This window comes from Monodon monoceros, unplaced genomic scaffold, assembly GCF_005190385.1.
Source record: "Monodon monoceros isolate NGI ecotype Baffin Bay Population unplaced genomic scaffold, NGI_Narwhal_1 Super_Scaffold_3, whole genome shotgun sequence".
NCBI classification, from domain to species: Eukaryota; Metazoa; Chordata; class Mammalia; order Artiodactyla; family Monodontidae; genus Monodon; species Monodon monoceros.
Window position 1 is genome coordinate 56,055,782 of NW_021703780.1, and position 27,079 is coordinate 56,082,860.

General features: G+C 41.7%; 1 protein-coding gene across 2 annotated transcripts in view; it reads right to left on the minus strand.

Annotated features, from left to right (window-relative positions):
* Positions 1-11,480: 11,480 nt before the first annotated feature.
* LOC114907802 (zinc finger protein 660) overlaps positions 11,481-27,079 on the minus strand; it is a 32,356-nt gene continuing 16,757 nt past the window's right edge. The window contains exons 1-3 of one of the 2 annotated variants that reach the window (XM_029243773.1): positions 19,744-19,855; positions 18,726-18,847; positions 11,481-13,828 (exon numbers count right to left, since the gene is read on the minus strand). In XM_029243773.1, the coding sequence (XP_029099606.1) occupies positions 12,670-13,650 (981 nt within the window). In that variant the 5' untranslated portion in view covers positions 13,651-13,828; positions 18,726-18,847; positions 19,744-19,855 and the 3' untranslated portion in view covers positions 11,481-12,669. Of the gene's footprint in view, positions 13,829-18,725; positions 18,848-19,743; positions 19,856-27,079 lie in introns of those variants that run through there. The other variant, XM_029243774.1, reaches the window with a different exon arrangement.

The following is a 27,079-nucleotide window of genomic DNA, read 5'->3' on the forward strand; positions in this document are numbered from 1 at the left end:
ATGAAAGTTAAAACAATGAGATACCTTACGTACCTATTAGAATGGCCAAAATCCAGAACACTGGCAACACCAAATGCTGGTGAAGATGTGGAGCAACAGGAACTCTCATTCATTGCTGGTGGGAATGCAAAATGGTACAGCCACTATGGAAGACAGTTTGGCAGCATCTTACAAAACTAAACATAATCCTACCATAAATTCTAGCAATTGTGCTCCTTGGTATTCATCCAAAGAAACTGAAGACATACATCCACACGAAAACCTGCACATGGATGTTTACAGCAGCTTTATTCATAACTGTCAACACCTAGAATCAACCAAGATGTCCTTCAATAGGTGAATGAATAAACTGTGGTACATCCAGACAATGGAATATTACTCAGTGCTAAAAAGAAACAAGCTATTACACCATGAAAAGATACAAAGGAAGCTTAAACATGGACTACCCAGTGAAAGACGCTAATTTGAAAATCTAATATACTGTACAATTCCAACTATATGACATTCTGGAAAAGGCAAAACTATGGAGACAGTAAAATGATCAGTGGTTGCCAAGGGTTGGAGAAGGAAGGGATGAGCAGGCAGAACACAGAGGATTTTTAGGGCAGTGAAACCATGCTATATACTAAAATGGTGGATACATTATACAAATCATTATAAATCTGTCCAAACCCATAGAATATATAAACACAGAGAGTGAGCCTTTATGTAACCTATGGACTTTGGGTGATTAAAATGTGTCTGATACAGGTTCACCAACTGCAACAAAAGGTACCACTCTGGTGGGGGATATTTTTTGGGGGGGATTGAAGTATAGTTATTACACAATGTTGTATTAATTTGTGCTGTACAGCAAAGTGATTCAGTTATACATAAATATACTCTTTTTATATTCTTTCCCATTATGGTTTAGCACATGATATTGAATATAGTTCCCTGTGCCACACAGGAGGACCTTGCTGTTTATCCATTCTATAAATACTAGCTTGCATCTGCTAATCCCAAACTCCCACTCCATCCCTCCAGTGGTGGGGGATGTTGATATGGGGGGACGCTATGCAAGAGAGGGGGCAGGGAGTATATGGGAAATTTCTGTATTTTCTGCTTAATTTTCCTGTGAACGTAAAACTGCTCTAAAAAATAAAGTCTGTAAGTAAATAAAACCCGGGGCGGGGCGAGAAGGATTTCTAAATAATTTTCTACAGTAAATTATCAGAATTCTATTTACTCTTACTTTGCAGATAGATACAAATAACAAATCCTTAAACATACATTTCGTTTGCTTCTCACAAAAGGTTTGTGAGCCACACGTTAAAAAGAACAAAAGAAGCCTCAAAGGAACTAAGTGATTCACTCAAGGCCACTCAGTTATGGGAGCAAATTCTGAACTCAGGGATTCTAACTCCAAAAGTCCAAAATAACTGCATCTAAGAAAAGACTTCTGAAACCCAAACAACTACTCTAAAGCAATGGTTTAGAATAATAATGACAACAATTCATTATAAAGCTTTAATCTGGCAAGCGGTAAAACGAAAATAAACCACCATACGTAGTCACTCGCAGGTTGGCAATGACCTTTCTTGCAAAAGACGGCGTTTACGCTGAGTTTACCATCTTAGTGCTTAATGTGAAAATACATTCTCTAAAGCAATGGTGGTACGGCTTGCCTACGTTTGCTTCTTAAATACCATTATATTACAAAATTAAAAGATGAGAACCGGTCCATACCTCAAGGGGAAAAAAAAAAAAAGCCCCCATTAGTCTGGGAGCCCCTGCTCCAGGGAAGTCTCAAGCTGTTTCTCAGCATCAGTCTCAGAGAAGATGGGAAAAGAGCAGAAAAGCCTGAGCTGGGGAACCTGACTACTGAGGGCGGTGTTCTCAAAGAGGCAGCACATTCTACTAACTCGAGGGCCGGTCCACAGACACACAGACTCAGGGGCTCTGTCTTCAATACCCTCCCCAAGCCGCAGCCAAGGCGTCCACCTCAACACGGAGCGGAGGGACCGCCCTGGGGGTAAGGGCCGGAGAGGGGTCGGCGAAGGCTGCGCTGCCCTGGCGAGCTCAAGCCGCACCCCGGGCCGCCCTCCCCGCGTGCCAACCTGACCCGAGCCCACCCCGCTCACCGGGGGCTCCCGCAGCGGCTCCGGCCTTGAGGACCGCCGCCTCGGCGCCGGGACGCCGGGAGATGACACGGGAACTAGACGCCACGGCACCTGAGGCCCCAAATAATGGCTGACCCGCGGATACCGCGATTTCCGGTCGCTCACCCCACCTCCCAGTCCCGGCTCTCTAGGAAGTCATAGCTCTATGGTTCCTAGTTTTTCCCGGTGAAGGCGAAGAAAAGCGGAGCTACTGGACCCTTGGGTCTTCATTCCTCCCAACCAAAGAGTAGGCGTGGCTGTGTTCCGGAACACAAGGATCAGCGGTGAATCACACGGTTCAGGCCCTCAGGACGCTTGTTGTCTCCTGAAGGAACGGAACCTTTTTGTTTTAACTTGCAGTTCAACTGAGGTTGATGGGGAGTAATTTTTCATATGTCTGAGTGACTTCGTGGGTGACTTTTCCAATCTATTCTTGAACCTGGAGCAGTTCTCACTGTAAATAACATGGCTTATAAATGACTCCTGTGTGAACTGGCTTACTGTCGAGTATCTCTTGCCCAAATGATGAGAGAATGGAGCTCTGGTGTTAAATATTAATCAAGCTGAAACTGCGATAGAGAGACACTGCCTCTCTGGAATGAGAAGGTTGTTGCAGTTGTCCATCACCCTGGGTAAAGTTAGGTCTGTGTAAAGGAAACTGAACTCTGATTCTCTCTTTGATACTTAGATATTTTAAGTTTGGACTCCTGGAGTCGTCAACCCCTATATAAGACAGACCAGAAAGAGGCTCCAAGAGGGTGTTGCAAAAGAGGGAAATGTCATGTCCTGGGACCCACAGGAGCCCTTAGGATGGACCATGGCCAAGTGAGGGTCCTTGGGTTGTGCAGGAAAAAATTCAAGAGCTCACCAAAGAAAAGTGAAAGCAAGTTTATTTAGAGCTATACACACTCCACAGGCTGAATGTGGACTGTCTCAGAAAGTGAGAGTGGCCCCAGGGCATGGGGCTGTAGTTTTTATGGGCTAAGTAATTTAATACGCTAAGGAATGGAAGGAATATTGCTGTTACCAGAAGGAATACTGCTATTTCTCGGAAGGGTAGGGATTTCCCAGGAATTGGGACACTGCCCACTTTTTGGCCTTTTCTGGTCTGTCTGGGAATTGTCATGGCTGAAGGGGCATGATTTTTAGTATTACAATGAAGGTATAATGAGCTAAAGGTCAATGACCAGACTTTTCTCAAAGCTACCTTGGTTACCAAGCAGGTTCTAGCTGTTCTTTATCAAATCCAAACAACTGCGCTCCATCTTCATTTATCTAGAGTTTGTGTCCTGCCCCTTTCCCTCCTGTGTCAAGGGCCAGGGCCATGTATGTCTGGATCCCTTGTATACTTGACACCTAGCACAAAGCCATACTAGGTGCTAGATGAACGTTTGTTGAATGAGCAAGGTGTTATTCTGTATATATGTTCTCTCCTGGCTTTCAATGAACACTTGCCTAAACATTTCAGCCTCTATTCTTTCATTCATTCAACAAGTATTAACTGAGTACTAACCATGTGCTAGACACTATTTTAGGCACTAGGGACATAAATGAAGAGGTAAAGTCCCTAGAAGCTTACATTTCTAGTGGGGGTAGACAGGAAAACAAATAAAAAATATGTCAGGGAGTGATACATGCTAAGCAGAAAGATGGTAAAGACCCAACAAAGGAGGCTTAGAAGCAGCAGCCAACCAAGTAGAAGGAGAACCAGGAGATAGTACTTTATAGGTCTCAAAGCACGAATGGGAGATTTTGAAATAATAATCAACGTGGTCCCTGCTCCCCCTACACTAAATCATTTTACTTGTAACCTGAGGCCCCTTCTCCTCCCCTGCCTGCCCAAGTAGACAGAGGTTATTCACTGTGAGACTAGAAAAAAAGGGTACAAAGACTATACTGTCAGGTCAATAGACACTTTTGGGAGATGGAAAGACATGCTTGCCAAACAAGTGTTTCTGCTGGGGAAGAAGAAAGGAATGAGAGGAGCCAAAATGACTAATTGGGCTGTGGATGACTGACCAGTGAGCCTATAATCATCCACACCCTACCAAGCAGTGGCCTGGAAGGATGTAACCAGAGTTGTCTGCTGGTGAGGACCACTAATTGCCAATGGTCAGCCTAGAGCCCCAGTTTTATCATTCAGTTTGTGCCCTGAGATTCAGCCTGGTGCCCATCTGACAGTCAAGGAATTTGAAGCCTCCTCATCCTCACCCCAAGATGAAAGGCTTGGTTATCTTGTGGGATGATGGTAGTCGAAAAGGGACACCCTACCTTTGAAGAAGATGGAACTATATGGAATCTGTTTAAAGTGGCCCAGAGAGCTGGGATGTTGGTGGAATACAACACATAGCCTCTGTTTTACGTACACTCACACGTTCTTAGCACATAGAATTCCCACAGGTGAAGTACACTGGATTTGGAATCAGAAAACCTAGGTTTGGGTCCTGGCTCTTTCTCTCACTAGCTCTGTGATGTTATTAAGTCAGCCTCTAAGTCTCAGTTTCTCTGTCGGTCAAATATTGGTATAATGCCTACTTCATAGCGTTGTTGTGAGCATTCAGTAAAAGGATCATGTGAAAATACTTTATGAGACAATTTAGTTGTCAATAAAGTTGGATAAAAGAGGTAATGGTCAAAATCTAGAACTTGGCATAATGTAATATTTGTTCATTAAGTTAATATTAGGACTTCATGCACCTCAAAAGCAAACAAGAATTAAACGAGTTTGTTAGGGCTATACAGTATATTCAGTTAATTAGGGACATAGGCAAGAATGGAACCGAGATCTTTCTGCTCTTTCTTTTGCAACAGGTTACATGCACCTAAACTGTCCAGATACCATAGAAATTCACTTAAACATAGAACATGCCAACTCTGAAACATTCTTCTGAACTAAGCCCCTACTTTAATGCCAATAAATAGCTTGGAAACTTGAGTTCTATTCTTAATATTGCAGTTTCCAAACATCCCTTCAACCATTCCCATAGTTTTTAAGGGCCCAGACTCTGGAGCCAAAATCTCTGATTTTAAATCCAGGTTCATATGTGAGTACAACCCCCTTTTTGTGAGAAAGAAAAGGACACTAAAAAATGAGGGACCTCGGACTTCCCTGGCGGTCCAGTGGTTACAACTCCACGTTTCCAATGCAGGAGGCATGTGTTCGATCCCTGGTCAGGGAACTAAGATCCCACATGCGGTGTGGTATGGCTAAAAAATAAAAAAATAAGAGGGACCAGACATACACTCACGGCTGCCTCACCTTCTCATGGACCACTTTGTCTCTGAGAAGCAAGATCAACACATCCTCCTATCTTTGTAGTTCTTCTGTTTAATTTCATTGTCTTGCCTTAACAGGAAGGAAAATTGACCCTTCATTTTGGGGAGGGAAGAATTATACCAGATCCTTTGTCATAGGTCAGTCACACACCAATTTGCATTTAAAAACAAACAAACAAACAGCCCCACAACACTGGTAGAGTAGGATTTTATAGAAAGATGAGAAACACGACCTTAACATTCAGACTAGGATTTCTGTTTTAGTTGACCAGTATTCTGAGGTCTTAGCCCCATCTTAGACTATTGGTCCTCTCCCTCCAGCCTCTTCTCAAATACCTATCTATGATGTTGATTGATGCTCTTACACCTCTAATTTGGAGAGGCCCAAAAGCGTACTTTTAAGTCAATCTAGAATCTTCCATCCTTAGCAGTGGCTAGGTGTCTGGGCAGAACAAAATGTAACTGAGGCCCTCCCCAGTCCAAGAGATTATGCAAATACTTCTCTTTCAGGTATTGGAAAATAATGGAATTAGTACTACATGGTTGAAGGGATTATTTCTAGACACTAAATTCTGAGTCAGGCATACAGAGAAGAGATCATGGAGCTCTTCAAGAATGCTAGCACTCCCTTTGCCAATTTATTTCTCATAGTATTGATGAAAGTTTTGTCTTCTGGACCCTCCCAGTGTGGGTGAGTAGGTCTTGAACGACAAATCCACTTTAATAATCCAATCTCCCTAAACCTTTGAATTCCCACCCCGTACATTAAACCAAGGGAGGGTGGGCATTTCTGATTCATTCACAACAGGCCATCTTTTGGTCCATGTTTCAGCCAGTCAGCCAAACTGTCAGAGCCCTTTCTAACTCCCAGATTGGCAGATTCAAATGCTAATCTCTTCTGAGAACAACCTCACAGACACACCCAGAAATAATGTTTTGCCAGCTTTCTGGGCAACCCTTAGCCCAGTCAAATTCAACATAAAATTAACCATCATAGGGCTTCCCTGGTGGCGCAGTGGTTGAGGGTCCGCCTGCCGATGCAGGGGACGCGGGTTCGTGCCCTGGTCTGGGAGGATCCCGCATGCCGCGGAGCGGCTGGGCCCATGAGCCATGGCCGCTGAGCCTGCGCGTCCGGAGCCTGTGCTCCGCAACGGGAGAGGCCACAACAGTGAGAGGCCCGCGTACCGCAAAAAAAAAAAAAAAAAAAAATTAACCATCATAATAATTATCCCTTTAAGTAGTGTAGAATCTCATCTAATTGGTGTCTTCTCTTTCATTCCTGACATTGGTATTTTGTGTCTTCTCTTCTTTTAGCCTGATCAGACTTGCTAGAGGTTTATCAATTTTATTGATTTTTCTAAAAGAACCACTTTTGGTTTCATTAATTTTTTTCTATTGTTTTTGTTTTCTGTTTTCTAGTTTTCCACTCTGACCTTATTACTTCATTTCTTCTGCTCACTTTGATTAAAAAATTTTTTTATTCAAGTATAGTTGATTTTAAATGTTGTGTCAGTTTCAGGTGTACAGCAATGATTTGGTTATATATATATATATGTTTCCTCATATATTGTGCCAATCAGTACTTGTGTCAGTGAAGGGGTCTAACGGCCCAGACCTCTCACTTCAAGTTTGGGCAATCTTGAAAGGCCATCCCAGTCTGAGTCTGAAGCCAGCAAAGGGAACATAGGTAACTCTGTGACTGCAACACAGCTATCTTCTCCCACTGCTAATCCTGCTTTCGTCACTCTCTCTACAGATGTTAATCCCAATAACGCTCTCCAATAAATTTGCTGCATATTATCCTGTCCCAGAGTTTACTTCCCAAAAAGTTCAACTTAAAACAATCAGATAACTCAACTTTTTTAATTGTTAATTTTTAAATAACTGTTCCAGGTGTACTTGGATATGTAAATACCTAATTTTATATTACTTTCTTGGTCTGGTGTTTACCAAATTTGAACCCTAAAATACCATGAGGATTGATCCATGGCTATAAATTATTAGGGAGACTTTTATTTTACATTTAAAGCCCAGGACAAGCCCCACAAGCTTCCTTAATGTCTTCCCTCTGCTCCTGACTCACTTTTTTTTCTAATGTATGCTTTCACTGAGGGTGTAGCCCTGTAAAGATCTAGGTTTCTTGTTAATCTAGGTTCCAATTTTCCACCTCTTTGTAAGCCCAAGGACTCAAATCCTGCCCTTGTGGCTGATAAAATCTAAGTCCCTTGGCGACCAAGATCTCCAAACTGCTGCATGGCACCCAAGGCCTTATCATCCACTTATCTTTCTGACTTCCATTTCCTCTTCATTCTAGGCTTTGAGGATTTATTTCACTTTCTTGAAAGCCCTGTAAAAGGATGTTCAAGTTTTATCCAGCATTTCTAGGTTGTTTCATAGCCAAAGGGTTTTATGATTATTTTGTTTGCCATATTGTTCTATTATAAATTTTTAAAACATGAATCCCTGTTCAACTCTGTTGTTAAACCAACACTGCAAATGTGACCGCATTTTCTTTCACTCAGTAAACTGGTTGCTAATTTGTTATGATTATACTAACTTTGGTATATGTCTCAATAATTTTGTGACTTATAGACTTTTCTGAGGGAAAATGGACAATCATCACACAAATAGTCATGTAAAGAGTCAAGGCTCCTAATGGAGAGTTTCCTTAAATCCCCACAGCAAAAGTTTTGCTTTATATAGATTCCTACGCCCTGTCCCAGAAATGCTGATTTGCTGGGCCTGGGAAATTACTTATATTACTTCTTGTGATTCCCAGATTTGGACTTCACCAGACTTAGAGACTGGTTATAGCTTTTTCGTGTCTACAAACCTTGTACGTCAAATTGTGCCACGTGGATTTGAAATGGTCAATGGAAAGAGTGTGACCTAGTCAAGTCCTGTATCTATGTTGCCCAGAAAGGCATCTGCCATATCCTTTTTGACCCCTCACCAAACTGCCTTCTGGAGCAGAAATGGACTTCAGGGAACATGCTGGTTTTATTCAGCCAAATGACGTCTACATAATAGTATAGGTTTGAAACACAGATGAGACCAGAGAGGGGGGTTGGGACAATAAGTAGCTGTTCAAGTTCTCTAAGGAAATAACAGAAGGACACTTTCTAATGGTTAGAGCTCTAGTTTATGTAGAGTTGGACCTCCGTATCTCTGGGTTCTGCATCCATGTGTTTAACCAACCACAGATAAAAAATATTAAAAACAAAAAAAAATTCCAAAAAGCTCCAAAAAGCAGAACTTGAATTTGCCACACTGGCAACTATTTACATATCATTTACATTGTATTTACAACTATTTACATAGCACTTACGTCATATTAGGTATTATAAGTAATCTAAAGATGATTTAAAGTATACGGGAGGATGTATATAGGTTGTATGCAATAGTTTGCCACCTTATATAAGGGACTTGAGCATCCTTTGAGTTTGGTATAGGGGTGGGGCTCCTGGAACCAATCCCCTGCAGTTACCGAGGGACAACTCTATTACGAGTGTGAAAATAACAAGCTTCATGTTGTGTTTGAATCTCAAACAACAGAATCATTCTTTCTAAAAACAGCTGCTTAAAAGAAGAGCAAACTGGACAGTTTTCTTCCCACTCTCAATAAAGGAAGGAAGCAAAGGGGAAAAAATTCAGTGATATTTATAACAAGTAAATAACAACAGATATTTATTGGAGGAATTATAGCTATCTTCTGCAAAAACAGTTTTATGACTCCAGTTTTATAACATCAGAGGTGACTACAGACAGTCTAGTTTCTAAACACAACCTAACAATATGAGCATACTATTTTATTTATATTGAATGGGAAAACATTTTATAAAGCAAGTCTGTCTCTCAGGATACAGAGCTGAAATGAAATATAGTCCTATGGGATTCATATTCAATGGAATTACTCAGCTATTTAAAGCTCTTTTTGGTTTCAATTTTCTTCTCAGTTCCTAATAAGACCTAACATAGTACACACCATCAATGAAAAATATCTCTAAGTCTAGGGAGACACTTTCCTCTCCATGCATGATTCTTTGTCTTTCATATTTCCCTTTAATCAAGGCTACATGAGATTTTAATTTCACACTTTTTCTCACAACTAAAAAGAGGCATGTATATTTCTAGTCCACACCAAAGCAATTCTCAATAACCAGGGTATCTGTGACTAAAAAATACTTGCCTCTTCATATTCCTCAGGAATATTTAGGGTACTAAAAACTAAAGTGAATAAATGTGAGTGCACAGGAAGCTGGCAGATGACAAGAACACGGATGGGCAATACACAGTAGTTTAGTGATGTACATTTCAAAAGAGCTGGGGTTTTGATGGAATAGAGAAGAAATGGCCGTACAAAGAGGTAAACGGGTTGGGGGAGAAAAAACTAGCAATTGAGGGACTGCAGAGGAAGCACTGCTGTTAGGGAACAACCAGGCTTCCATTAGAACAGGAAGTTGGAAAAAACACATTCAAGGAGACAGATCCTGAATTCCAGAGTGTATCATGAAAGGGCTTGAAAGGAACTGCAAAATTAAACTCTGGCTGAAGCAGGCAGCTGGTAGTCTTGAAAAACTTCTGGAGGAAGGTGGATGGTCAGTTCAAATTATATTGCAAAATATTTATATGAAAAGGTACAGAGACCATCTGTCAACATTTACTCCTGCAGCTCAAGACAGGCATCAACCTCTCAGACTAGAAGCTAGTGAAGGCCTCCTCCAGGGTCTGCTATCTTAGCTTGCCTGGGCAGGAAAAGTGAACGGATTCTGATCTCTGGCCACTCTCCTAGAAGGTATTTACTCTTGAAGATCACAGTCTTTTAAGATGAAAAAGAAAGCCTATTTGAAGAAAAAATTTCAGATGCTATGACACAGTGGTAGGAAAATGTTTTGGTCAGAGAACACTTGCTCAGCAATATAGGAAGCATCAACAACTCTGCTTAGCAATAATAAATGCTTAAAAAGTACCACCTGACAGGCACACAGGAAGCTGTTTGCCTATTTTCTTAAAGCAGTTTTAGCAGGGCCAGGAGACATTAGTCCTGGGAGTTTCCACATAGGTAATCAGCAGGTGAGGATGGCTGCCATGACAAAAGGCATGAATATTAACTACAAATCCCTTGTAGAATTTTAAAAGGACACATGACAAGGGAAAAATGATGGAAGTGCCCTTACTGCTGCAGTTCTGTTTAGCCACTGCCACATGTGGGTGACCCTACTCTCGTGTCCACCCAGACTCTTGGGGAAGTGCCTACCCAAGGGTAACCAATGTTACAAGAGTCCTACCCCCTGAATGCAGCAGATCTGTTCCAGAGCCTCCAAACCTTGCTTTGAATAACTGTGCAAAGAGGGACTATTACATCACAAAATAATATGTAAGCCATTATCCTATCAAAGTAGAACGAAACCAAACAATCCCTTTTCACCCAAATATACCCTTCACACCTTCCAATTCTTTCTAAGAAGTAACAGCAAGGAAGAAATATATAATCCTTAAAACTAAATTACAAGGTGCAGAGACAGGCCATAAATCTAACTCAGAGAAGACTGACAGCATCTTCCTTACGAAACCATGGTCAAATAACTGTCCAGATATAATCAACCACCTTTCACAGAAGTGGCTACTCAGGGGGATCCCAACTGGTCTCCCCCTCGCATAGAACCATCATGATGGACAGAGGCACTTTGGTATAATAAAGAAAGCATGGACTTGAAAGTCAGATCTGAGTTCACATTCTGGCTCCAACCACTTACTAGCCAGTCACCTAACCTCACTGAGACTCAATTTTCTTGTACCAATGTTATGAGGATTGGATGGGATATCAAATCCTCAGTAATCCCTGAAACAATAAATCACTACGTGCATAAGACAAATGGTGTTAGGTTTGGGCATTCACTGTATACAAAGAAAGAGGAATGGCTGCGTTAAGAATGGGGAGATTCTAAGGGTTCCCAGACGGATTCTGAGCTGTCTTAAAAGTTTAAAATATTGGTTGTAAACAGATTAAGGCCTTCTCAGAGGGCTAGACAAAAAGAAAGGCTTGTCACACATTTACATGCATTATCTCATTTAATCCTCACAACAACCCTGTGAGGTAGGTCGTTATTCCCATTTTACAGATAAATCTGTGGCTCAGAGCATTTGAGGGACTTGTCCAAAACTGACAAGCTAGGGCACAGCAGATTTGGAATTAGAACTCATATGTCTCTGACCCAAAAGTCTGCACTTTCAGCTACGAAACTCCATGTAACAGGTGAAGGCAGAGTCTTCTCCTTGTTTGAATTATGCTGTGTCTCTTTAAAGGCTTTGAAACTGCAATTGTTCCAATTTCATAAGGTGGCATTTTTTCTGTAGACATATATCGAAAAGGTGGAGCCTAGGTGGTTCTTTATTATCTGCGGATCCTTCTAAAACTGTGGGAGAGGAGAATGTAGTAAAGCTTTGCTGTTTTCTTTTAACCTAACAGTGATTAAGAAAGTGGATTATATATTCTGTTGACAACTGTAAAGTCAGTTTATCTCAAAACTGCAAAAGCCAACAACTGGTATTTATGATGTAATACACAGGAAACAGGCTCTAAAAGGAAGTGACGTGCTCAGGGTTCCCCTGCTACTAAATGTCAGTATTAGGGTGCAATCCCAGGACTTTAGAGTCTATGTTCTATGCGCCTTTCATAACCCTGTTGAGTGAAAATGAACATGTACTCGTTGTATTTAAAAAATACAAAAGTAGTACATTCTCACTGTAGAAAAATATAAAAGTAGTACATTCTCACTGTAGAAAATCTAAAAAGCATAGAAAAGTACAGAGAAGAAAATAGAAATTACCTATAATCCTATTACCCAGAGATAATCACTGTTAACATTTTGGTTTGGTATTATTTCATTCCCATTTCTTTCCTTTGCATAAATGTTTTTTAAAAATTTGGATCGTATTTCATTGTTTTTCTCTTTATCTTCCATTTCATCTAAATCATTTCCCCCATGGCATTAAATATTCTTTAAAAATGTTTACAATGGGTGCCAAACCATCATATGGCTAGACCATCATTCACTTAAACCCTGTATGGTTGAAAATCTAGTTTTCTTCCTCCAGTTATATATGATGCTGGCATGAATAGCCCTTCTGTTAATCTTTGTCTACTTCTGATTACTTTCCCTGTATGAATTCTTAGAGAATTAAGGTTGATGATACTGAAAAATTGCTTTTCCAGAAAGTAGCAATTAGCTCCACTTCCAATATATGTCATTTATGACGTTTCTTTCTCCTCATTATGTTTTCTCTGGTGTTGAATAAGCTGTGAGCTATAACGATAGGCTTTCCCACACTCACTACATTTATAGGGCTTCTCCTTTGTGTGGGTTCTTAAATGTAGAATAACTTGAGAAGTCTGCCTGAAGGTTTTTCCACACTCGTTGCATTTATAGGGTTTCTCTCCAGTGTGCACTCTCTGATGATCAATAAGATTTCGATTAGAAGTAAAAGCTTTCCCACACTCATTACATTTGTAAGGTTTCTCTCTACGATGAAGTCGCTGATGTTCATTAAGGGTCTTCTTTAAGATGAAAGCTTTCCCACACTCATCACATTCATAAGGCTTCTCCCCAGTGTGAATTCTCTGATGGTCCATAATCTTTGTATTAGAAACACATGTTTTCCCACACTCCTTACATTTGTAAACTTTTTTTCCTTTGTGCATTCTCTGATGTTGAGTAAGGTTTGAACTACGGCTAAAGGCTTTCCCGCACTCGATACAAGTGTAGGGCTTCTCACCAGTGTGAACTCTGTGATGTGAGATCAGACCAGAACTCCGACTAAAGGCTTTCCCACACTCCTTACATTCGTAAGTTTTCTCCCCACTGTGGATTCCCTGGTGCCGAATGAGGTGTGACTTACCACTGAAAGATTTCCCACATTCGCTGCACGTGTAGGGCTTCAGTCCAGTGTGGATTCTCCGATGAACAACCAGGTTGGAACTATGACTGAAGGCTTTTCCACACTCCTTACACTTATAGGGTTTCTCTCCTGTGTGGATTCGTTCATGTACTGTGAGGTTTGCACTCTGACTAAAGGCTTTCCCACACTCAGTACACACATACTGTCTCTTTTCAGCCTGACTTCTCTCATTTATTGTAGGGTCATCTTTTTCAGATTCTTGGTCACTCACTTCTGTGAATGTTTTATTATCCTTAACTGTCTTCTGTTTGAAGTTTCTCGTCTTTCTCCTCATTTTCTCTTGCTTGAAGCATCCCAGTGGCCCCTTGAGTCTTCCCTTTCCCTTCAGAGGAGCTTTCTAAACATTGACTTCCTTGGCAACACCTCTGCGGAGTTCTCTTGAAAGTATGAGATTCAGATTTTTCGGGAATGATGTTTTTGAATCAATACTTCCTCAATCCCCGTTTCACCATCTGACAGAAGAAAGAAAAGTTGCACATGTCACCTGCTCTCTATACTAGAGGAAGGAGAATTATCCAAGGATAACAAGATGTGGCAGAACACAAGGTCCCTCATGGAAAAGTAAGTGTTCAAAGGCAGGGGGACCTGATCAAAAAGATGAGAAAAATGAGGATAGACATAGAAGCCAATGGAAAGGCTTATGGAAAGCCAGGGGCTGACAAGAGCCCAACATGTCCAGCATCAGAATGAACGATGAGTAGTATAAAACCCATCCTGGTTTCTTCCTGTCTCATGCTCTACTCCCAGAATTGGAGCCATCTAACTCCTAATCTGATCCCTAGAAAAAATGCACTGAAAGATCCTTCGTTCAGTAGCTTAAGTGACTAATCTTCAGATCAGTTTGGCATTTAGTTCATGCTGACCTATTCCCCTAGTACCAGTGATATAGTGGCTGGAACAAAATAGGTGCTCAAAAATTGTTTTATAGAATAATAACTCGGATTTTGTCTTAAGGTATGACTAAGATTTCATCTTTTGCTTTGGTCGAGGTACTACATCCTTCTTCTTAAACTTTGTTGTGATAGGGGTAACACAATTCTTCCAATATTGGAGCGTAGTCATATCATAGCCTACTCTGTAGCGGCCGGTCTGTAGCTGGATCCAGCCGTATGTGCTAGTTCAGTCTGTCTGCTTTTCACCAAGCAGTCTATTGGGTGAACCTGAGAGGCTGAACTGGGAAACAGGGTTAATTAAAGCATGGCAGGGGAAACTCTAATAGGACCTTGCACAGTACAGTGGTAAAGTATCTAAAGATGGCAATAGGGTGAGAGCAGTGGGCAGCACAACACAGAGGGGCCGATACATGAAACCAGTGTCAGGGATGAGCAGGAATTTCCCAACTGGTTTGACATAAAGCTCTGAACATATAGATATCCCTAGCAGACCTCAATCTAGAGGGGGTTGAGTCATAAGAGAAAACTGAAAGATGACTCCATGATACTAACACGTGACTAATTTTCCTTTTACTATGTTCCTTTTCAGACTTGTCCATATTCATAATTATATAGTTGTAAATATACAGCAGATATAATTTTGCATCCTACTTCTTTTACTTAATTTTTATAAGTATGTTTCCATATTGCTATTAACTCTTCATATGATCATTTTCTGACTGCATAATTCACCACCAATTAAACTCCTTACAGTTTACCTACAATTTTGCTAGTCAGACATTTCTGTTGTACCCTGAGGTTTAACCACTATTAATAATGCTATCATGATCACTCTATACATATAAAGTTTTCTTCTCATTGAAATATATTCCTAGGATAAAAGTTCCACAAGTGAGTGATTGGGTCAGAAGGAATGACGTTGTTTTGTAGTACTACCTACTGCTTTTCAAAAAGTTTGACCAGTTTTCATTATCCCATAGCATTCTGATAAACTGAGTCAAGATCTCTGAAGGAGGGACATATTCAATGGTGAGTGCTCAAGGCCAGCAAGAAGAGAACTGTGGAGGTTAGAGTTCACATCTCAGAAGGGTGAGTGCCACTGATATGATACACAGGCACATATACACAGACTCATGCCCAAGATATGGAGGGCAGGCAGAGAAAATGGTGGGGGAGGAGGGGTTCTTGGCAGGAGCCTGAGCACACTCACATCCAGCTGCTGTTACCCTCCTAATCAAACAGGAGTTAGCAGGTGGAGGAAACTCAGTGAGAAGCCAGGGAAACTGCAGAGCAGAGTGGGACAGCAAGTGAAGCCGCCTCCAGAGTTCTGAGAAAGTTGATGGTTCTTTCTCAGTTTCTTTTCCATTTTTAATCTTCTCTGAAACTTTCTTTTCTTCATACATTTCTTAAACTAGTAATTATTGAACACTCTACCCTGTACATATCTCTGTCCTGGGTCTCACGCAGGGAAATTTTTAAAAAGCATTGTTGCAGAAAAGTGAAACCATTTGTGGTATGAATGAATGGATGGATGACTAGGTGGATAAGTTTATGGACTTGCTGTTATGAAAGCCTCCCATTTTGCTGGCAAATTGTCCTCTGCTAACTTGTGTTATTGTTTAATTCTTCTTCTTTCTACAGTATTACTTATGAAAACTCAGGAAATGACTTTAGAGGAACAAATTCCCATAATTACTAGAACAAAGTATGTTAGAGATTCAGAATGAGACAGTGCCCTGAAGCCAGCCCCCGGATGTCTCATTTCTAGGCATGGCTGATCCAATGTTCCCCAGTTAGCTAGTGCAGTAACTATTATATCCTTAAAGGCTGTTATGGAAAGATCAGTCTTGCAGCCTTCCAAAAAGAGGTGTTCAGGAAAAACATTAATAACCAGGTATTTACATGACTCCGTCTTTCACAAGCAATAAATACCATTATTGAATGCAAAAAAAAAAAAAAAGTTCTGTTACACACTGTGTCCCTCCAAAATTCATATGTTGAACCCCAAGCCCCCAATGTGACTATATTTGGAGATGTGAGTTCTAAGCGGGTAATTAAGGCTAAATGAGGTTATAAGGGTGGGCCCTGACCCAGTAGGATTAATGTGTCCATATAGGAAGACATACCAGAAAGTTAGCTTTCAACTTGCACTCCTGCCCCCTTCCCACCACATACACAAACTGAGGAAAGCCATGTGAGCACACAGAAAGAAGGTGGCTATCTACAAGCCAGGAATAGAGTCCTCACCAGAAACTGAATCAGCCAGTCATCATGATCTTGGACTTCTAGTCTCCATAACTGTGAGAAAATAAATGTCTGTTGTTTAAGCCACCCAATCTGTGGAATTTTGTTATGGAGGCCCAAGGAGACTAATATAAACGTGAAATATCATACCTACTTTTAAGGAACTTACAATGGAGTGATGACAATACACTAAGAAAGTAAATTACAAATTTACAAAGTACCCAATCAGGGGATGAAGGGCTAGGAGAGGGAGTGAGTACTGGGGCTTGAGACGCTTGTGGAAAGGTGCTTTAAAAAGGCAGAACTTTGGCTGAACCTGAGGATAAGCAAGAACTGTTTTCTCAAAAGGATGTTAGCACAGGGTTGATGTACTCAGAAATAAGTGGGAGGTTACACTATCACATAGCTTTATGAAGGCAGGGATTTTTGTCCATATTGTTCATTATTGTATTCCTAGCAAAGTTCCAGGCACATACCAAGCACTCAAAAAAAATTTTTTTGTTGTTTCATGAACAAATGAGGAAATGAAACAATCGAATTGCGTGAAGTGATACCAGCCAGAACACTGAAATCACGGGGCAAAAAATATGGATATAATCTGCTGGTCAACAGGAAACAAGTTCTAAGTGGAAGAGTGAAATCTACCCTTAATTTCCTCTCTGTTTTCTATATTCTTTTTTTTTTTTTGGTTGCACCATGGCGCAGCTTGCAGGATCCTAGTTCCCTGATCAGGGATCTTACCTGTGCCCCCTGCAGTGGAAGCTCAGAGCCCTAACCACTGGATCACAAAGGAATTCCCTCTATTTTCCATATTCTTTTTTCTACCTTGCTATTCTCTTTTCTTGTTACTTTCCTTCTCATTCTCACTTTTCAAGAACAAAATTTTTCAAGCATTACCATTCATTTCCCCTAGTCCCAGACTTCCCTCCACCCCCAGCACACTCATGTTTCTCTGGGCTTCATGAAGTGGAAAACAGGAAAGAGGCAGCTGGGGTATCCCATGAGGAGTAAACTGAGGAAAATAAAAGGAAAAAATCCAAGAGCTGTCACCTAGGAGTAGGATGATCATATACCCTGGTTTTCCCAGAATAGTCCTGGTTTATACCTGCTATTCCAGCATCATTATTCTTTATTTTTTTATTAAAAAATTTTTTTTCCAGCATCATTATTAATAGTGCCCCCCTTAATTCACAAAAGCATCCCAGTTTGGATAATAAACTTTGTATCACCCTACCCAAAAGTGAAATTAGGAAAAGAATGCTTTCGGAAGATTAGCCCAGATGGATTAGAGTTGAAAAAAAGAATGGAGGAAGGGAAATGAGTTGGGAGAGAAGTTTAGGAATGCAGTATGGGTGACCATTAGAGGGCCTGCGACTTTCTAGGTGCTGAATAAATGTTTGCTGAATGAATAAACAAATGTGTGAGATAGTGAGATCCTAGTCCAGAATTAACAACAGGATAGAAAACAAGTCCAGCTATTTCCAGGAAAGCATATGCATATATCAGACTGGATATAGAGGATGACTAAAGGAAAGAATTCTAGGCCATCAGATCCAGGTCTAAATATTGAGAATGGTACTATCACTAAGAAAGATGGGGATGTGGGAAAACACTTTAGACAAGAGGAGGAAGAATATGTCAGGAATACTAATTTGAGAATAAGACACAGGGGACAGATGAAGTCATGAAAATGTATAAGCTTGCTGAGATAGAGATTTTGGTTAAAGAGCAGGCAGAGAGAAAGAGAAATGCACAAGGACGTGCTGTAAGGATGCTCAGGGTGGTTCTGGGGGACCTAAGGAGGAAGCAAGACTTATCAGGAGAGCAGGGAGGGATAGTTTGAAGAGAGTTTGATCAAAGGAAACCTAACTATTTGCCCTCTGCCCAAATGGATGGGAAATTCCCTCAGAAATTCTGGAAGAATTCCCAGGCAGTAGGGAGGTGGGGTCTTAGCTAAAGAAGTAGAAGGAGGGACAGATGAGGCCATAAGGATAGCAAATCACTAGGAGTATCCAGGCAACTGGGCACAAAATTACAATCTCAGACAACCAGTAAATGGAAGAGGACCAATGAGGCCCCACAGGTCTCTGACCCACAAATCCCTGAGACTGATGGATGAGTGTCCTGATCTCAGGAGCACCATTCATTTCAGGCCGTGAGGAACCCACAAAGGGCAGAGTTCTATTCTGAGAGAGAGAGACAGAGGTTTTACCTAGAGACGTTGTATTCCTTTAATTCACCAGCATCACCAGCCTTTCAGGTTCCTCTGGGCAGTGGTCACATGGTCTTTGGTTACTGTTTAGCTGCAGTGGAGTGATGAATAAGAGGCAATACCTGAAAATAAATTCCAGAGAAACAGATGAGTGAAGTATAAAAATTTAAAGGAAAAAAAAAAAAAGAACTATTAGAAATTATCTTGATCTCAGGGAAAGGCCTAGGCCTTAAGCATAAAACAAAAGTTGACACCATAACAGAAAAGCTGATAGATTTGACCATATAAAAATTTCTTCACTTAAAAAAAAAATTAAAAATCTGTAACATAAAATAGTTGCCTTATACCATAATTCCTTCTGTGTATGTCTGTGTCCCTCCTCACATGTATACTTTAAGCTCTAAGCCCCCAGAGAACAGGGCCCATGATATTCGTATGTGGATCCCACTCAGTGCCTGGCACATAGGGCTCAATAAATGTTTGATTTGAAACGTTAAGTAAGTTCAGGATTCTATCTAATTCTATCTGGGTGTAGGGATGGTGAGAAGTGCACCCTCCACACATGACCACCCTCATCCCTCCTCTCCACCTGTTTATCTCTTTGGTGCTTCATATTGTCGAAACACCATGACAATACTGACATTCTTGGCAGTTCTGTCTCAACAGGGCCATCCAAGGGCTTAAATTCCCTAAGAGACTGACCTAGTCTAACTGCTCAGAGATTCTCAGAATGTCAGAGTTGGAAGGAAACTCCTAGACCACCTCGTCTCATATTAAAATTTTGAGCTGGGGAAACTGGAACTTAGAGGAGAGCTGGGACTCAAGCCAAAGTCTCCTGACACCCAAAATTGAGTTCCACTACATCACCCTTCCTCACCAAAACTCTACTCCTCAGGGTCCAGAGGTCCTCCTCCCACTTCTCTGTTTCTCTCGAGAAATGCTCCCTTTCAGACCTGGTTCCCATACTCTAGCAGGCAGAATTCCCGTCCCCAGACTAATTTCACAATAAAGATCTCACCTGCCAAAGAGAAGGGAATGGCTCACTTTCACACCTGTGCACAGTAGCCTCACTCCAAAGGACCTGCCCAGCACAGATCTTGCCTCATCTCTTCCTCCGGTTTGGTGAAAAAGTTCCTAGTGGGGTCTTGGATCACTGTAAACACACAGAAACGACTTTGAGAGTTCTCTGACAGCTCAACTGCAAGTGGACACTCAGGGCAATGTCCCATCCCTGGGTCACTTCCCTTCCTATTGAACTGAGAGCAATAAGGATAATCATTCCCATTTTAAAGATGAGGAAATGAAGCTCCCAGAGATGGAATGACTTGCTGAAGGTCGTATGGGTAGTAAGAGATAAGCCTTCTGCGTCGGAAGGAAATCCTCATTCCATCACACCACGGTCGCTCCTTTTCACCTGTTCTGTTGAAATCTAAGTCTCCACATTCTCCTCTAACTGAAAAATGCATTCCAAGTGAGAAGTTCTCTGCAATCCAGCTTTCCAACAAAAGTTTGCAGAAAAGGGATGAGGGAAACTCTGCTGAGTCAAATGTCTTTAAAGACAGGAAGAAATAAGGCTTTACAGGGATGTTAGAAGGAGAATTTTTTAATGATTACCCATCTCTCAGAATCACTAGGCCTCAAAATCGGTTTTGTGTTTCCCCCTTCAGATTCCCAGACCCCGCGTCTAACCCTTCAAGCTTGTTCCATTTCTTCCCTACCAGAATATAGCTCTGCCTTGTACACAACTGTAATCCCTGGATCTAATACACTGCAAGTTGGTGCTAAGTATTTTTTGAAAGAATGAATGAGTAATCTTCGGCAAGGCTCTGCCCTCCTCTCTGGGTCTGCTTCCTCACTGAGAACACAGCACGGATTGGATTAGTGATCTGAGCCTAATACTTAGGTGTTGCGGAGCCCTTTGAGAGCCTGAGCGGGATGTGGACCGCTTTTACCAGGGAGGCCCCATGGCTAGCAACGAGGATGATACGGTTCTGTCACCGCTGTCAGCTGGTCCGAGTGAGCAGCTACGCGGAGCAGGAGACGAGACCCAAGACAAAGGGGCAGCGCAGAACAAGGGGAGCGGGGCCCACGACGACCCCTTGACCTGCCGCGCCCCCGTCTCCGCAGCGGGCAGCGGTGAAGGAAGCCTGGCCCCCGGCCTATGTGCCCCACCCGCTCCCAGAACCGGCCCGAAGCCCCTCACCAAGCTGCCACATACCCCGCACCGAAAGCGCCCGACCCATATCTTGGAACAATGCGGAGAAGGAACTACGTCACCGACTCCCCACTAACTCCCACCCTAACCCTCCGGTCCTTCTAGGCATCGGGAGGTTTCTGCATCTCTGTGCCCGCTTCGCGAGCCCGCAGGTCAGGGGACGCTCTGGCCCCGCCTCCCGCCCAGTTTTACCCTACCATTGGCTGAGAGGGCGAAAGGGCGTGGAGAGTTCAGCCAATAGGCGGAGAGACCCTGGACGGGGTGGAGCCTGGGGAAAGGACTTGGTTAGGGCGGGAAGAGGGACCAATCAACTGGGCGGCCAGACTACCTTCCTCGAACTGAAACTCTCTGAAGTCACACCCCCAGCTCTGGCTGCTGAGCGGAAAAGTCATCCTTTTCACACATCCTTCTCCTTTCAGCCTCAAATTCAGGATCGGCTACCATTTATCGGCAGCATATAAAAATACGTGTCGAGTGCCTATTATGTCATTGTTCTAGGCTCTGCAGATACAGTAGTGAAGACAATGAACTTACTGCCCCATGAAGCTTACCTTCAAGTCAGGGAGACAGTGGATAAATAAATACCTAGAATGTAGTAGTGCCTATGGGGAGAGAGAGAGGGAGAGAGGAAGAGAGGGAGGTAGAGAGAGAGAGAGAAGGGGGTAGGTGGTGGTGGGGCTATTTTATAGATGACAGGGAAGGCAGAGACGGGAAGTGAGCAACTTAGGCATGTGGGTAGCTGGTGGAGTATTCCTGATAGATGGAACATCAGGAAGCAAAGGCCTTAAACCAGAAGGAAGGGGGCGCACGTTTTGGTCCATGAGGGATTTGGATATGTCCCAAATAACACTGGAGGGTTTTGGGAATGAGAAGTGACATGACCTTACCTTTTTTTTTTTTCCTGCCACATGTTCAAAGGTTTATTAGCGATCAGATATGAATGGAGCCAAGAAACCTGTTTTTCTATAAATTCTAATTTCTTGCTTTCAGTCCTTAGTCATTTTGACATAAACCTCCATGACATAACGTTTTAAAAATTTGCTCTGTTTGCTCTGCTGAGAACAGTCTGAAGGTGGGCAAGAGTAGAAGTAGAGAGATTAAGTAGCTACTGCACTATTCCAGATGAGAAATGATGGTGGCTTGGACGAGCTTAGAGGTGATTTAGGTGATGAGAAATGGTCTACATATATTTTGAAGGCATGTCCAGCATGATTTGCTAATTGATTGGACGTTGATTAAGGATGACTCCATGGTTATTGATCTGAGCAACTAAAATAAGACTGTCTTTTGGAAATAGAGTAGACTGAAAGAGGAACAGGTTTAGGGAGAGGGATCAATAGTTTTGTTATGGATGTGTTAAGTTAAAGATGCTAATTAGACATCCCAGAGTAAATGTCAAACAGGCAATTAGGATAGGAGTCAGGAGTTCCGTGAAGAAATCACAACTAGAGATGTAAATTTAGGTGTCGCTATATAGGGCAGGATGGGACAATCTAGGGAGTGACTGTAGGTAAAGAAGTCATCTGAGCAATGAGCTTTGAAGCTCATTAATCAATAGATGTGTATTGAATACTTAAAGCATACCAGGAGCATTCTTATCCATCAGTTCTTATAGGTGGCACAACATTTTCCAAAGAAGATTGAGGCACAGAGATTCAGAGAAATAATAAGACTTGCACAAGTTCATACCCCCAGTTGATGCTGGAAGTAGAACTCAGGAGCACAACACTATTGCCACTACATCAGGAAACACTCAAGAAGAATATTCATGTACATTATGACCGTAATGATCAACTTGGTCTTGCTTTTCACCTATTCTTTTATTTGGGGGAGGAGTTATTAATTCTGATTAAAACTCTTAACTCCACCTCTGGTCCCAGGGGGTAACAATATTTCATTAATATTCTAGCCCCAGCTGGTCTCTAATTTTAGAGAGCATAATGAGGACATATGTTAAAAATACAAATTCCAGGCCACCCTATCCAACTTGTTGCCTTTATCCACAAGGATATTTATTTTTTCTGACAAAACCTATTCATTCAGTCCAAAATGATGTCATTGTTCAGAATCAGAGTATTTGTGGGGTTCATAATTGCCTAAATATTCAGCAGTTTCAATCTTTATCATGACATCTGTCAACCAAAGAAATTACAACTCATTTTTGGGTAAATGAAATAAATATCCAGTTATTCAGGTCTTAATTTATTGGTCAAAATGGTGATAACACAAGGCTTCCCTCTGGTAATTCACAGTCTCTTTGAGGATATGACTCTGGCTTTACGAAAAGATCAGGGGGGAGTTTCCTGGTGGCGCACTGGTTAAGAATCTGTCTGCCAATGCAGGGGACACAGGTTCGAGCCCTGATCCAGGAAGATCCCACATGCCATAGAGCAACTAAACCCATGTGCCACAACTACTGAGCCTGCGCTCTAGAGCCCGTGAGCCACAATTACTAAGTGTGTATGCGACAACTACTGAAGCCCGTGCACCTAGAGCCCATGCTCTGCAACAAGAGAAGCCACCACAATGAGAAGCTTGCATACTGCAATGAAGAGTAGTCCCTGCTTGCTGCAACTAGAGGAAGCCTGTGCACAGCAACAAAGACCCAACACAGCCATAAATAAATAAATAATAAATTCACTTAAAAAAAGAAAGAAAGAAAAATCAGGGACTTCCCTGGTGGTCCAGCGGTTAAGAATCTGCCTTCCAATGCAGGTGACTCTGGTTCAATCCCTGGTCAGGGAACCAAGATCCCGCTTGCTGTGGGGCACCTAAGCCAGTGCGCCGCAACTGCTGAGCTCGCAGGCCACAACTAGAGAGAAGCCCGTGCACCACAGCAGAGGATCCCACATGCCAAAAGGAAGATCCCACGTGTGGCAACCAAGACCTGATGCAGCCAAAAATAAAACAAATAAATAAATACATGTTTTTTTAAAAAGATCAAAGGATACTTCAAAAGTATAAAAGTGAATGGGACATTACTGCCACACACACACACACACGGCTTCCATGGGCATTAAATAATTTAAGCCTCAGAGTAATTTTATGGCTTAATGCTGTCCTTATTTTTATTTATTTTTACTTTTAGTTTTTTTGGCCACGCCACGCAGCTTGTAGAATCTTGGTTCCCTGACCAGGGATTGAACCTGGGCCCTCAGCAGTGAGAGTGTGGAGTCCTAACCACTGGACCGCCAGGGAATTCCAATTCTATCCTTATTTTTAGATAAGGAAACTAAAGCCTGGATATGTCAAATGATTTGCTTATGGTTGCACAGCAGTAGTGGACAATTTGAAACTTGGACTGGGTTTTCTGACTGTAGATCCTGTGTTCTTTTGTCTACTGCCACACTGCCTCAAACTATAAATTGCATTTCTTCTAAAAGGTGTTGAGTTATAACAAGCCGTCCATAATCCCTTTTTACCTTTTTCAAACTTTATTTTGAAACTTTCAAACATGCATATACCCTCTAGGTAGATTCAACAACTGTTATTTTGCCATATTCACTTTTTCTCTCTACACACACATACACATTTTATTTGTTGTTATTGTTAGCCATTTGAAAATATGTTGAAGAGATCATGAGCCTCCAACCCTAAACACTGCAGCATGCATCTCCTAAGAATAAGGACATTCTTTTACAGAAGCAAAATATAACTGTCAGATTTAAGAAATCTAAACAATTGTATATTATCATCAAATGGGCCTACTATTAAATATTACATCCATTCCATATTTAGTGTCTCCATTGATCCCCAAATATCTGCTACAGCTTTTTAAAAAAATTCAAAGTTCACTCACTGCATTTGGTGGTTGTGTTTCTGAAGAGTCTCTCTTAATCTAGAACAGTTGACCAACTTTATTCATTTCACTGACTTTTCAAAGAGTCTGGGTCAATTGTCTTATATAGTGTCTCACGTTGTACAAATTAAAAATCAGTGAATCTGATTTATTTTCTCATCATATCCCCCTATATTTCCTGTAAATTGGAAGGTAGGAAAAGAGGCCTGATTAGATTCAAGTTATATCTTTGCTTCACTGGTGGTGTTAGAACTTATGTATTACATGCCATCCTTAATTTCTTTTTCTTTTTCTTCTTGTTTTGTATTTTGTGTACATTAAAATTTCTCCATAGTAAAAAGTAAAAACAAAACATTAAGGCTGGCAGAGGGGGGAATTAGGGGGAGGGATAGGTAAAAGGTAGGGAATCTCTTTTTGAGGTGATGAAAATATTCTAAAACTGCCTGTGGGGATGGTTGCACATGCATGTGAATATACCAAAAATCATTGAACTGTACATTTCACAAGGATGAAGTATATGGTATGTGAATTATATTTCAATAAAAACGTTAAAAAAAAAAAGTCAGGAACTCACCTCAGAGAACCATTCGTGTGCCTGCCATAGTGCTGAAATGTCCAGGTTTCAACAGAGAGTAAAATACAGATTGAGGAGCCATTTGGAAGACAACCCAGGAGGCAGCGGCCACAGTGTTCAACATAGGGGGAAATGTCTTCACTTAAGAATAAGGCCAACTCCCCACATTAGCAGGTCAATCCAGACTTGCCCTTCCATTAAACTGATACCATGGGCTACATTGTGTCCCCCGCAAATTTGTATGTTGAAGTCCTAAATCTCAGGACCTCACAATGTGATTATATTTAGGGATAGAGCCTTTAAAGTGGTAATAAAGGATAAATGAGATCATTAGGGTACATCCTAATTCAATACCACTGTATAAGAAAAGGAAATTAGGACATAAACTAACAGAGGGAAGACCATGTAAAGATAGAAGGAGAAGATGCCCATATACAAGCCTAGGAGAGAGGTTTCAGAAGAAATCAACTCCACTGACACCTTGATCTCAAACTTTCAGCTCCAAAACTGTGAGAAAATAAATTTCTGTTGGTTAAGCTACCCAGTCTGTGGAACTTCGTTATGGCAGCCCAAACAGACTAATACACCCAACTTCCTTGAGAAGCAACATAGTTCCTTGAGAAGCAACCAACTCATGATTCCCCCAAGAAGAGGAAAAGGGGTGTTCCAGAACCTGGAGATGCAGAGCAGGTGGCATGTCAGAAGATGGCTTTACCCTTGATATTAATTATGGGCCAAGACATTATAGCTTCTTGTTTGGGGTAGGGCACGTAGAGCACAGCTTTAGCTCTGCCCCAATGAAAGATATTCCTGACTCTTATTCGAGCATATTGCTCTGGGCAAATCAGAGGCCCCCAACCAGATGTGCAACTTCCTTAGTTCTTGCAGATTTGGGGGAATTGCCCAGCTGTTCCTGATTATACAGTTCAAATATCCCACATATCCACTCTCAATGGAAACCTCAGGGAGCCCCTGAGAAGAGGTGAATTGTCTAGACTTCTTCTAATGGTTCTCTTTTGAAAGTCTTTTAAATAACTCACTATCTCGTTATTTCAGTGCTGCTTATTAGGACAGATGTTGACAATGGATAGCGTGGTAAGTGCACAGCTTAGCCTGGAGAATACAGTTGCCAGTGGCTTTAATTTTAGCACCATAACAGCTGCCATGACCACCTTCCTCATAAATGGCCCCTGTAGTAGGCTGCACATACCTCAGATCCTAAGGGCACCAGTAGTGTGGCTCCCCAGTGAGAGCTTGAGTGTCATCGATTTTTGCTCATTGTTGAGGCAGCCCGACTAGAGGTTTCACTAGTGGCCTTTTTCTGAAATCAGGTCATGCTGACTTGCCAGGGTCCCTACAGGTATGGTGTAATTGCATCATTATGCTCCCTCCTTCCCTGGGGAGCAACACAGACAGTCTCAGAGAGGGGATATAGCATTTTTCAATCTCATCCAAATGGAAATCAAAGTATAATGTATACAACCTGGTGGATGAGCATGTACCTATGCACCCCGTGACCCTGAATATGCAGCCGCTGTTACCACTCCTCATTTAATCTTAGAGGAATATATATTGTCCTGTGATTACTCTGTCCTTTCATCTAATTGTACTCAAATCTTGGGTGACTGTTGGCCCTGCCCCTTTCCATCCACAATCCATATGGCACCAGCTTGGGAAACTTAATATCTTGTAAATGCATCATCCATACACAAGACATTGCAACTGGAAGGGACTTGGGGGAGAAGCCTGTTAGATATCATAAAATG